General features: G+C 45.1%; 2 protein-coding genes across 2 annotated transcripts; both read right to left on the bottom strand.

Moving 5' to 3' along the window:
• Positions 1 to 4,517: 4,517 nt before the first annotated feature.
• Positions 4,518 to 7,047, bottom strand: LOC306966794 (jeltraxin-like; the record flags this gene model as incomplete). The annotated part of the gene is made up of 4 exons (XM_079561610.1): positions 4,518 to 4,724; positions 6,405 to 6,708; positions 6,826 to 6,928; positions 6,987 to 7,047. The coding sequence occupies 4 exons, from the start codon at positions 7,045 to 7,047 to the stop codon at positions 4,518 to 4,520; spliced, it is 675 nt and encodes a 224-aa protein (XP_079417736.1).
• Positions 7,048 to 7,774: 727 nt separating this feature from the next.
• LOC306966793 (jeltraxin-like) lies at positions 7,775 to 11,946 on the bottom strand (the record flags this gene model as incomplete). Its single annotated transcript, XM_079561609.1, has 4 exons — positions 7,775 to 7,978; positions 11,304 to 11,607; positions 11,725 to 11,827; positions 11,886 to 11,946. 4 exons carry the CDS (start codon positions 11,944 to 11,946, stop codon positions 7,775 to 7,777), a joined length of 672 nt encoding a protein of 223 aa, XP_079417735.1.
• Between the last annotated feature and the right edge of the window lie 1,536 nt (positions 11,947 to 13,482).

Genomic DNA, 13,482 nt, shown 5'->3' with positions numbered 1-13,482 from the left:
AATGGACACATCTGCTTAAAGATTTAATATGGTGTAAGGTTCTTTCACGTCAGACAAAGAATCCAGAATTCAGATAGATCCGGAGTCTAACCCACAACTGAATGGAAATGCTGAATATGAGGATAATCCCGTAGACACACAGGGGGAGGACACTGCAGCGGGTAATTGGACAAACAAGAGCAGGAGCCGTTTAAACAAGATAATTTATGAAAAACACAGGACATGTTAATGAACGACAAACAGCAGCCAATGTCACGGAGAAGGAGAGGACTGCGGTGTTTCTGTGTGAGCTGCGATTTTAGTAAACGAAAGAGAAACGTCGCCAAGTCTCCGAACCACGGTTACACTTTACAGAGTTTAACCCCTTGACTCCCACCTGAACCGAGCACATTTTCTCCAGTTTGGCTTTACCCCAGTCCCAATAGCAACAAAAGTGAGACGAAAACAATGATGGAAATGTGACAAAAAAGTGAGAAAACATTGACAAAAATATGACAAAAATGTAACAAAAAAATGACCAAAATGTGATAAAGAATTGATGAAAAAATAAAATAAAAAATGATAAAAATTTGACAAAAAAAAAAAAAAATTGACAAAGAAAATGACAAAAAAATGACAACAAATGTGACAAAAATGTGATAAAAAAAAATGACAAAAAAATGACAACAAATGTAACAAAAATGTGATAAAAAATGACAAAAAAATGACAAAAATGTGAAAAAAATGACCAAAAAATGACAAAAAAATGACCAAAAAAATGACAACAAATGTGACAAAAATGTAATAAAAAAATGACAAAAAAATGACGACAAAAAATGACAACAAATGTGACAAAAATGTAATAAAAAAATGACAAAAAAGTTACAAAAATGAGTTGAATACCCAACAAAAAAATGATGTAAAAAAATCTGATGACGTGAGGATAAAGATCCTCTCGGTTCAGGCGGGAGTTAAGAGGTTAAAAGAGATTCACCACATTAAGTCTTGGCTGTGGATTACTGACACATGAGGAAAAGGAAGTTTCTCTGTCGTTTTATGTTTAGTATGAGTAAGAATAATAAACGCTTGTTGCTTTTCAGCGACTAAAAATGGAGGATGGACAGAGCCAGGTTTAAATGTGTTTTGTGACATATTACTTTAACACAGAGGGATTTGTCTCTTTGTTTTGTAAGTTTCCCTTCCCTCTCTCTCGGTAAAGCTGCGTGTTTTTCCTTTTTCTGTGAGCTGCTCTTGTAGTTTCTGTGTTCCACGTCTTTGCCGAGTTTTTGTGAAAGTTCATGAATTTGTTTTTTTTACAGCAAAGAGTTCGAAATGGTCCTGAAGAAGCAGCTTTTTAAAAGTAAACAAACAGCAGTTTATGAGTTTAAGACATCTGAGACCGACACATTTCTTCTTCTGAGACACTGAAGTGGCACCAAGAGCCCCCACAGCTGCAGCACAGAGGGGGCGTCACAAGAGGAGCTACAGGAAACAAGGAAGGGACAAACGAGGAGGTATCCGGGCAAGACTCACAGCTACACATGTCTTCTATCCTGTTCAGGCTAATGGACGTTCACTCGAGAATAAAACAGATTAACTGCTCAGCTCTTCCCAGAAGATGGTGAGAGAGTGTTGTGGGGCGGAGGGAGCTGCGCAGGAGGAAAGAGGAAGTGGAGCTGACCAGTGCACCTCCAGTGCTCAAGACAGAGCAAGTCAAAACAAGACTTAAAAATGCATATAACTGAAAGTATTTTATCTACACTCTTGCCTCTTACTTTAATTGATTAATTCTATGTTGATGTTTTTATTGATTGTATTTGTTTTCCCATATTTATGCAACTGTGAAGCCCTTTGAATTGCCTTGTGTATGAATTGTGCTCTACAAATAAACTCGCCTTGCCTTGCAGGACACCACGCTCTGAAACAGGGACAAACCCAGGAGTCGCTGCACCGTTTCAGAAGAGACTGAAGTACAGGTTTCCTCCGGTGCTGCGGTTTCCCCCGACCTCCAAAAACACAAGGCTCAGGTCGACCCACAGCGGCTCAGGACTAACACCTGAACACTATTATGCTGTACAGTCGTACAATGACAAATAAAGCTCTAACTCAATAAATCAGGCTGGAGTTAGATATAACCGCCGAGCACAACAGTGTTTTCCAACCAGGGGTACTGCGACCCAGGGCTTAATTTGTAAATGAGTAGTTTCAGGAACACTCTGGTCTAGTGTGATCTATATTCAGGGGAACAGGTCAAAACAATTGCTGGAAAACTCTCATTAAACACCACTATATCGGATGAAATCTTTGCCAGATCCTCCTAAATATTTCCCGGATCCTTTACCCTGAAAACGTGGATCAAATTAAGCTCTGCAGTGACCTCAGGGTGAATAACTGCATCTTAACGTTTATGGGTACTTTGAGAAGAAATGAAAGACTCAAGGGGAACTTGAGACAAAACGTTGGAACCACTGAGCTACAACATCGCAGACTTTCAGACATGACTTTGGAACCGAAAGTAATAGAGATTTCAAGCTTTCAAACGAGTCCTCCAGCATCATCCTCCCACACCCCGGAACTGTGTGACATCACCAGGAAAATAAACTGTAAACTTACGTCTCACATCTCTAATAAAACTGTTCATTTGTTTCATGACAGGCTTCTTCATATCCAAAGAGAGAAATGACCATATTTGGATTCTGGGGGGATTCCGTTCGGCCATGTTGGATAAAACGTCCTAAAAAAACTACACACATTGATCACTGCTTGAAAAATCCATGTTTTCACCTACAGCGTCTCAACTACGAAAAGGTTTTCAATTGAGATGTATCAACCTGAGCACAACGCTGAAACTCATCCTTATCCATCCGGTCCCTCGCGGTCTCTCGGTGGCTCGGGGCCAGGGCACACGTCAGGTGAGATTAGCTCGTCTCTTCTTCTGCCAAAATCAGGCCTGACGTTCAAATCCACGGCGATAATCACTCTTCACACCCTTTAACGGTCTGTCACAGCGGATGGGCTCATGTGAGGGAGGACAGGCTCGCATCGCTGCCTATGGAGCCGCGTGATACGGCCTGTTTCCGGACAGATTGCAATTATATTTGTGATAAAAGTCGAGATTTAGTGCCTGTGCACACGCAACATGTAAACGCGACGGCCGACTCTGCCCAAAAGGGAGTGGAAGAACAAAGAAACTGATCAACCCCTTAACTCCCACCTGAACCGAGCACATTTTCTCCAGTTTGGCTTTACCCCAGTCCAAAAGCTTCTGGAAAAAAGCTGTGAAAAAGCAACAAAACTGAGACGAAAACAATGATGGAAATGTGACAAAAAAGTGAGAAAACATTGATAAAAAAGTGACGAAAAATGAATGAAAAAGTGGCAAAAATGTCACAAAAATGTCACAAAAATGTCACAAGAAATGGACAAAAAATGGACGAAAAAATGACGAAATATGACAAAAAAATGACAAAAAATTGATAAAAAATGACGAAAAAATGACAAAAAATTTGATAAAAAATTTACAAAATGTGACAAAAAAAAATACAAAAATTTGACAAAAAAATAATTAAAAAAATGACAAAAATGTGAGAAAAAATGACCATAAAAATGACAAAAAAGTTACAAAAATGAGTTGAATACCCAACAAAAAATGATGGAAAAGAATCTGATAACGTGAAGAAAAAGATCCTCTCGGTTCAGGCGGGAGTTAAGAGGTTAATCTACACTAGTGTTTCCAAAAGTGTGGTCCGTCTCCTCCTGCCATGTTTTCCCCCTTGATAACTTGTAAGCCAAGGGTTCCATGAGCTACTGCTGCTTTACTTTCACATATGTCAGTTTGGAAGGGGGTACAAGCTCCTTTCTTCTGCCTACTCCTTTTGGACATCATACCTGTTGATTTTGTCATGAATGAATGAATGGACATCGTCACAAACAAAGCTGGAATATCTGCATGTTTGCTTTCTAAGTGTAGCCGAGAAGGGTATGGAGGAGTATGGTAAAGTACAATTATATAAATAAAGAGACAGAGGCCTATTTCAAGACATTCACTACAGCCATTTTGAGAGAGCAATTTTATACAAGGCAGTTATTTTAATTTAATTTACAGACCAACGGCAGGTTTGGTCATCATTGTAGTGTGATATAGACTGGTGCTATGTGACTGAAAAAAGCATAATACCCCCTCTTTAAAGTACAACCTGTTTAGATCCAACAGCAATTTTATTTTTGTAATAATTTTGTAATTTTGTGAGTAATGTGAGCTTTCATCTGGAAACAAAGAAACTGATTCATCTGCACCAGTGTTTCCAAGAGTGTTGATATTTGGACATGCGATATATAAACACATCCAGGAGCGTTAGCGTTGGAGAGAGAAAGGAAATTTAAAGTATCGCTTGCATTTCAGAATGTTTGTCGAGCTCTAAAGGGTCTCCGGGTCGGCAGCTTTTCCTAAAATAAGCCCATGGACCCAGCCCCGGCTACTTCAAAGACATGACACGGACTTCTTTTCTGAACCGTTTATTATCACAGAGGCGTTGGCTTCACTCGATCAGGATTCGTCCGTGGATCTCGAAGTCCAGCTGGCTCCAGTCCAGGACGTTGCCGTGAGCGGAGCTTTTGTGCTGGCCGTAGTTTCGAACCGCGAGCGGATCCAGCACGTAGTCCCAAACGTGGAGGTTGGTCAGCATCCCAACAAACGAGGAGTCTCTGTTCCTGGGGTTCGACTTTCCCAGTGCAGGGTCTGAAGACTGACAGCAAGGGTTAAGTTTCAAGTTTCAGGTTTAATGGTTTTGTATAGCCCGATATCACAACAGAAGTCGCCTCACAGGGCTGCACCAAACATTGAGGCAATAAAACACAGCAATAAATATGACAATTAAAAGTTCAGGTAAATATAATGGCAAATATAATGTCCAATAGGAGGTAGCGACGAGCGGCGTGGGCGTCCCTTGTCCTTAGACTCTCCAGCACGGCAAGGAAAAACTCAAAAACCCGGCAGGAGAAAAGAGAAACCTTGGGGAAAACCACAGAAGGAGAGATCCACTCCCATGGACGGACAGGCTATAGAGACCCAGGGCCGAAGGATCCCTCAGCAGACGGGCCAAGATCACAGACTGTCCAGTCCTCAGATTCCAGAATACAGGGTTCCTCCGTTCACCCAGGTTCCTCCGTTCGATCTAGACAGGCACTCCCCCCTAGGTGGTTAGGTGGTTATTGTGTGAAAACAACAAAACACTTTATATTTGTGTGTATTTGACCGTCCGCTGACCCAGCAGCTGTATGGGTGTCCAGCAAGGTGCCTTTACTGTACATACCAGTGGAAGCAATTGTTATGCATTTCCAGTGACATTTTGAATGCATTTTAAATACCGAAGTAGCATTATGCAGTACTACGGCATGTAACAATATCTCTACTCAGGATGAAAATGAAAGACAACTGATTGACAGTGGCATTTTTATGTTCTCGTAATCATTGCTCAGTCTGAGTCAGTGTTCAAGATAAGATGATCCTTATTGATCTCACAAGCTGCTCAAGACGTTAGCATGCTACCGGTTAGCAACTGTCAACCAACTGTCAATGGCTTCAACACGATAAACACGTGTGTCTCACATCTATGAACACTGAGGAAATACTACAGCTCTGACCTCTGTCACATGTTGTATCCAAGGTTTGGAGTGTGGTTTAGGGCTTTCTCTTGGAGAGGTCAGAACTGAGCTGAAGCTAAATGCTAACCAGTAGCATGATAACATCTTATAAACTGACTCACTGTTTTACTGTTATCTTCATGAGCAATGACTATGAGTAAATAAAAATGTCAGTCAGTCAGTTGTCTTTCATTTCTATCCTCGGTAGAGATATTTTTACATGTTGTAGTAGTGCATAATTCTACTTCGGTATTCAAAATGGCCGCCATAACTACAAAAGTCACATGACTGAAAGGCATGTATACGTTTGTTAAGTGCGACGTCACGACTTCCGCTTCAGGTCCTAGCAAACCGGCAAATATGCGAGAAAAAAAACATTAAAAACTCTTAAACAATCATAAATATTTCTGAAACTTAACGGAGAGTTACTGAACCTACTTATTCCTCAGACTCATTACCCCAAAAAATGCTCCACCTACTGCTAAAAAAGTAATATTTACTAAAGTGAGTACTTCCGGGGTTAGCGTAGCTGCTGCGCCGTTAGCATTTATCTCCGCTAAACCGGAAGTACCGATTTTGGTAAATATGACTTTTACAGCAGTAGGTTCAGCATGTTTGGCTCATGGGCCTGATTAATAAATATGTTCAGTAACTCTCTGTGGAGTTTCACAAATATTGATTGTTGTATTAAAGAGTTTTTTGTAGTTTCTCGCACATCTGTGACCCGGAAGTAGAGCGTATACTATACTAGAATACTTAAAAGAGTCTTGAAAAGGTTGTACCTGTCCTAGAATCACCGACATGTTTCCCGTTATGGGGCTGTCGCTCAGGAACTTCCGACTCGAATGTTTTCCGTCGATCCAGATCTGGGCCAACCCGCTGACCGCGTCCCACGTGCCGCACACCGACTGCCACGCGTTCAGGATGTAGTTGTCCTTATAGTTGAATAACGACCAGTGGTTGATGTACTTGACGCTGTACTGAGACCTGTCGGGAAGGTTTCCAATGAGGAAGGTGTTCTCGGTGTTGGAGAAGTTCCTCTTCAGCAAAAAGAGGGCGTAGGGTCTGCGGAGGTCCGAGAAAACCCTGCGGACCAAACATAGATGTTACGCATGATCCAGGATTTTACTGATCAAGACAGATGTAAAATTGTGGGAGCCAGCGGAAAAATCACGTAGTTTGTCATTTGATGCGCGGCCGTACCTCATGCAGACGCTGAGCGCTCCCAGCTCAGTCCGGTTCAGTCTCAGAGTCACGTGGTCGGTGTCCGTCTCCTGCGGGAAAGTGAGCCTCTTTCCAGACAAATCTGAAAGGGAAATGGTCGTTTAGGACGATTCAGGAACAAGAGCGTTCTTTCCTTTTACCTTGGGGGGCGGCGGCTGACGTCCCCAGCATCAGCAGCAGAAGAGCACAGACCAACTCCATCTGGAAGCCGTTACCTTTTCAGTCTGAGAGGTTCAGAGCAGAGAGAGCAGTGGAAATGTGTTTTTAGTCTTTGCACCTTTGCTCTGAGCAAACACAGGCCTGAAAAATAAATAAACGTCCACACCGGTGTCCTCTTTTGACTTTCCTGCAGATTACTGACAGAAATATAAGGGGGGGAAGTATGGCAAGTTGTCTTTCATTGTATGTTTTCTTGTAAGGGCCTTTTATACCTAAAAATGGCCAAAATTGTGTATATGTTTTCAGCATGAAATCAGAATAATTTAAATGTATGGGTTAAGAACTTGGTAAATCAGGCGAAGAATTATATTATGTTATGTTATTAATTATGGTATGTTACGTGAATGGAAAGTTTTAAGTACAGCCTGTTTAGATCCAACAGCAATTTTATTTTAGTAATAATCTTTTAATTTTGTGAGTAATGTGAGCTTTCATCTGGAAACAAAGAAACTGATTCATCTGCACCAGTGTTTCCAGGAGTGTGGATATTTGGATACATGCGATATATAAACACACCCAGGAGCGTTAGCGTTGGAGAGAGAAAGGAAATTTAAAGTATCGCTTGCATTTCAGAATATTTGTCGAGCTCGAAAGGGTCTCAGGGTCGGCAGCTTTTCCTAAAATAAGCCCATGGACCCAGCCCCGGCTACTTCAAAGACATGACACGGACTTCTTTTCTGAGCAGTTTATTATGACAGAGGCGTTGGCTTCACTCGATCAGGATTCGTCCGTGGATCTCGAAGTCCAGCTGGCTCCAGTCCAGGACGTTGCCGTGAGTAGTTGTGTACTGGCCGTAGTTTCGAATCGCAGGCGGATCCAGCACGTAGTCCCAAACGTGGAGGTTGGTCAGCATCCCAACAAACGAGGAGTCTCTGTTCCTGGGGTTCGACTTTCTCAGTGCAGGGTCTGAAGACTGACAGCAAGGGTTAGGTGGTTATTGTGTGAAAACAATAAAACACTTTGTATTTGGGTGTATTTGACCGTCCGCTGACCCAGCAGCTGTATGGATGTCCAGCAAGGTGCCTCTACTGTACATACCAGTGGAAGCAATTCTTATGCATTTCCAGTGACATTTTGAATGTGTTTTGAATACCGAAGTAGCATGATGCAGTACTACGACATGTAACAATATCTCTACTCAGGATGAAAATGAAAGACAACTGATTGACAGTGGCATTTTGTTCTCGTAATCATTGCTCAACCCCCATGAGCTGCCACCTTAACGTGGTGGGGTTGTTTGAGTACCCGAATGACCCGAGGAGCTATGTTGTCTGGGGCTTTATGCCCCTGGTAGGGTCTCCCTTGGCAAACAGGTCTGAGGTGACGGACTTCAACGCCCACGTGGGTAACGACAGTGAGACCTGGGAGGGAGTGATTGGGAAGAACGGCCTCCCCGATCTGAACCCGAGTGGTGTTCTGTTATTGGACTTCTGTGCTAGTCACGTTTTGTCCATAACGAACACCATGTTCGAGCACAAGGGTGTCCATAAGTGCACGTGGCACCAGGACACCCTAGGCAGGAGGTCGATGATCGACTTTGTAGTTGTGTCATCTGATCTCCGGCCGCGTGTCTCGGACACTCGGGTGAAGAGAGGGGCTGAACTGTCAACTGATCACCACCTGGTGGTGAGCTGGATCCGCTGGCAGGGGAGGAAGCTGGTCAGACCTGGCAGGCCCAAGCGTGTTGTGAGGGTCTGCTGGGAACGTCTGGCGGATCCCTCTGTCAGTGGGGTCTTCAGCTCCCACCTCCGGAAGAGCTTCACCCAGATTCCGAGGGAGGCGGGGGACATGGAGTCCGAGTGGACCCTGTTCTCCTCCTCCATTGTCGATGCGGCTGCTCGTAGTTGTGGCCGTAAGGTCTGTGGTGCCTGTCGCGGCGGCAATCCCCGAACCCGGTGGTGGCGCCCGGAAGTAAGGGATGCCGTCAAGCTGAAGAAGGAGTCCTACCTGGCCTTGTTGGCTTGTGGGACTCCTGAGGCAGCTGAGAGGTACCGGCAGGCCAAGCGTGCTGCAGCTCGTGCGGTCGCAGAGGCAAAAACTCGGGTCTGGAAGGAGTTCGGAGAAGCCATGGAGGAAGACTATCGGTCGGCCTAGAGGAAATTCTGGCAAACCATCCGGCGCCTCAGGAGGGGGAAGCAGTGCTTCACCAACACTGTGTACAGTGCGGGTGGGGAGCTGCTGACCTCAACTGGGGATGCCGTCGGGCGGTGGAAGGAGTACTTCGAGGACCTCCTCAACCCCGCCGTCACGTCTTCCGATGAGGAAGCAGAGGCTGGGGACTCGGAGGTGGGCTTGCCCATCACCGGGGCTGAAGTCACCGAGGTGGTGAGAAAGCTCCTCGGTGGCAAGGCTCCGGGGGTGGATGAGATTCGCCCTGAGTACCTTAAGTCTCTGGATGTTGTAGGACTGTCTTGGCTGACACGTCTCTGCAACATCGCGTGGCGGTCGGGGACAGTGCCCCTGGATTGGCAGACCGGGGTGGTGGTCCCTCTCTTTAAAAAGGGGGATCGGAGGGTGTGTTCCAATTACAGAGGGATCACCCTCCTCAGCCTCCCCGGTAAGGTCTATTCCAGGGTGCTGGAGAGGAGGATCCGGCCGATAGTTGAACCTCGGATCCAGGCGGTGGAATGCGGTTTTCGTCCTGGTCGTGGCACACTGGACCAGCTCTATACCCTTCATCGGGTGCTCGAGGGTTCGTGGGAGTTCGCCCAACCAGTCCACATGTGTTTTGTGGACCTGGAGAAAGCGTTCGACCGTGTCCCTCGTGGTGCCCTGTGGGGGGTGCTCCGGGAGTATGGGGTCCGGGGCCCTCTGCTAAGGGCTGTCCGTTCCTTGTATGACCGCAGCAGGAGCTTGGTTCGAATTGCCGGCAGTAAGTCAGACCTGTTCCCGGTGCGTGTTGGTCTCCGCCAGGGCTGCCCTTTGTCACCGGTTCTGTTCATAACTTTTATGGACAGAATTTCTCGGCGCAGCCAGGGGCCGGAGGGTGTCCGGTTTGGGAGCCTCAGTCTCATCTCTGCTGTTTGCGGATGATGTTGTTCTGATGGCTTCAACAAACCAGGACCTTCAGCTGCTCTGGGGCGGTTTGCAGCCGAGTGTGTAGCAGCCGGGATGGGGATCAGCACCTCCAAATCTGAGGCCATGGTTCTCCACCGGAAAAAGGTGGCTTCCCCTCTACAGGTCGGTGGGGAGTCCTTACCTCAAGTGGAGGAGTTCAAGTATCTCGGGGTCTTGTTCACGAGTGAGGGACGGATGGAGCGTGAGATCGACAGACGGATCGGTGCGGCGTCAGCAGTGATGCGGTCGCTGTATCGGTCTGTCGTGGTGAAGAGGGAGCTGAGTCGGAGGGCAAAGCTCTCGATTTACCGATCGATCTACGTTCCCACCCTCACCTATGGTCATGAGATTTGGGTCATGACCGAAAGGACAAGATCGCGAATACAAGCGGCCGAAATGAGTTTCCTTCGCAGGGTGGCTGGGCGCACCCTCTGAGGTCGGGTGAGGAGCTCAGTTACCCGGGATGAGCTCGGAGTAGAGTCGCTGCTCCTTCACGTCAAAAGGAGCAGCTGAGGTGGCTCGGGCATCTGTTCCGGATGCCTCCTGGTCGCCTCCCGCGGGAGGTGTTCCAGGCATGTCCTAGTGGGACAAGGCCTCGTGGAAGGCCCAGGGCACGGTGGTGGGACTATGTCTCCGAGCTGGCCTGGAGTCGCCTCGGGGTCAGAACAGCTGGAGGAGGTGTGTGTGGATCGGGAAGTTTGGGCATCTCTACTGAGACTGCTGCCCCCGCGACCCGGCCCCGGATAAAGCGGAAGAAAATGGATGGATGGATGGATCATTGCTCAGTCTGAGTCAGTGTTCAAGATAAGATGATCCTTATTGATCTCACAAGCTGCTCAAGACGTTAGCATGCTACCGTTTAGCAACTGTCAACCAACTGTCAATGGCTTCAACACGATTAACACGTGTGGATCAGATCTATGAACACGGAGGAAATACTACAGCTCCGACCTCTGTCACATGTCTGTGGGGCCGTGTTTTTACTGTTATCTTCATGAGCAATGACTATGAGTAAATAAAAATGTCAGTCAATCAGTTGTCTTTCATTTCTATCCTCGGTAGAGATATTTTTACATGTTGTAGTAGTGCATAATTCTACTCTGGAAGTAGAGCTGTGATGTCACCACTTAACAAACGTATACTATACTAGAATACTTAAAAGAGACTTGAAAAGGTTGTACCTGTCCTAGAATCACAGACATGTTTCCCGTTATGGGGCTGTCGCTCAGGAACTTCCGACTCGAATGTTTTCCGTCGATCCAGATCTGGGCCAACCCGCTGACCGCGTCCCACGTGCCGCACACCGACTGCCACGCGTTCAGGATGTAGTTGTCCTTATAGTTGAAAAACGACCAGTGGTCGATGTACGTGATGCTGTACTGAGACTTGTCGGGAAGGTTTCCAATGAGGAAGGTGTTCTCGGTGTCGGAGAAGTTCCTCTTCAGCAAAAAGAGGGCGTAGGGTCTGCGGAGGTCCGAGAAAACCCTGCGGACCAAACATAGATGTTACGCTTGATCCAGGATTTTACTGATCAAGACAGATGTAAAATTGTGGGAGCCAGCTAAAAAACCACGTAGTTTGTCATTTGATGCGCGGCCGTACCTCATGCAGACGCTGAGCGCTCCCAGCTCAGTCCGGTTCAGTCTCAGAGTCACGTGGTCGGTGTCCGTCTCCTGCGGGAACGTGAACCTCTTTCCAAACAAATCTGAAACGGAAATGGTCGTTTAGGACGATTCAGAAACAAGAGCGTTCTTTCCTTTTACCTTGGGGGGCGGCGGCTGACGTCCCCAGCATCAGCAGCAGAAGAGCACAGACCAACTCCATCTGGAAAAGTCAGAGTCAGCCGCTACCTTTTCAGTCTGAGAGGTTCAGAGCAGAGAGAGCAGTGGAAATGTGTTTTTAGTCTTTGCACCTTTGCTCTGAGCAAACACAAGCCTGAAAAATAAATAAACGTCCACACCGGTGTCCTCTTTTGACTTTCCTGCAGATTACTCACAGAAATGTAAGGGGGTAAAAGGCCTTATATGTGTTCTATAAGGCCTTTTAGTTTTTGTAAAAATGCCAAATTTGTGGATGTTTTCAGCATGAAATCAGAATAATGGATCGAGCCCAGTTTAAAGACTTTTTCAGAGGAGATTGGAGATTGGGATTTTTTAAACAAGCTGTTTATTAGTGGAAATATCTGTTAAAAACATTTTGCCTTGATTTGTAAAATTCAGAACTCAATGAATCAGGCCAGGACTTAGATATAAACAATTCATCTGACAAAAACTTTTTGTTAAAAGATATTGTTATGAGACATCGTCGCACAAACGTGAGGAAAATGCATTTTGAGAAAACCTTGAAATTTTCTATATGAATCTATATTCTATATTCAATCTAACCCTTGAATTAGTGCAATAATTAAACATGTTATGAAGATTAGGCATTTTTAAACCTGATGATTGAAAAACCTGTAAGTGCAAGACTGAAAATGTGGAGTCTTTCCGGTAACACATTATTTTACACTAACCTTAATACGATGTTCCTGCCACATTAAGTACAATGTCATGTGCTCTGTAACAATCTGTAGTAACTGGTACCTATGTAGTGCATACACAGTGGAATAATGTGTATTAGTATCTTGGTCAGACCTGGGCAAAGTACGGCCTGCGGGCCACATCCAGCCCGCGAGGTGATTCAGTCCGGCCCACTACTTGTAGAGCATAAGTTCATAAGTATGTCCAAAAAAAAAAAAGTACGTCTCAGCCCATTCCTGTGCGGATTTATGATTTTTTTTAAATGACCAGAATGCTCAGTCCAGCCACTAGGGGGCAGATTAAATAAGAATAAAAGGGAAGAATTCCACAGGTGTCCAGCAGAGGGCACTGACATAATAAGAAATCAGGATATAAACAACACATTGTGTGACTTGCAAGTGAGTGTGGAGTGAATGAATATTGACCACAATGTAGCCTTAGAGACTTGTGACACAGGCTTGTAAAGTGCAATGAGTGTGAGCCGTTTTTATGAGGCTGCGTCCTATTATTATTCATTTATTGAAGAAAAAAAAATCGTCCATATATTTTCCCAATTTAAACATTTTTTTTATTTTGGAGCTTTTGTTTATGGACCCAGCGATTCACTACACATATTTTACTTATATCCTGATATAAGTTTGGGTTATTGTTGGTGCGGCTCTGACACAATTCAGGCTTCTCATGTGGCTCCTGATGAAAATTAAACATAAGACCCAAACTCTAACTCTGACCCTGAGGATCTAATGTCTTATTACATTATGTACCACCAAGATACTAATACACATTATTCCATTGTTTATGTACTACATAGATACGAGTTATTACACATTGTTACAGAGCA

Source organism: Gobius niger (genome assembly GCF_951799975.1).
Source record: "Gobius niger genome assembly, chromosome: 8".
Taxonomy (NCBI): domain Eukaryota; kingdom Metazoa; phylum Chordata; class Actinopteri; order Gobiiformes; family Gobiidae; genus Gobius; species Gobius niger.
Note: the sequence above shows the minus strand (reverse complement) of the source record. Positions and strands in the feature narration are given on the sequence as shown.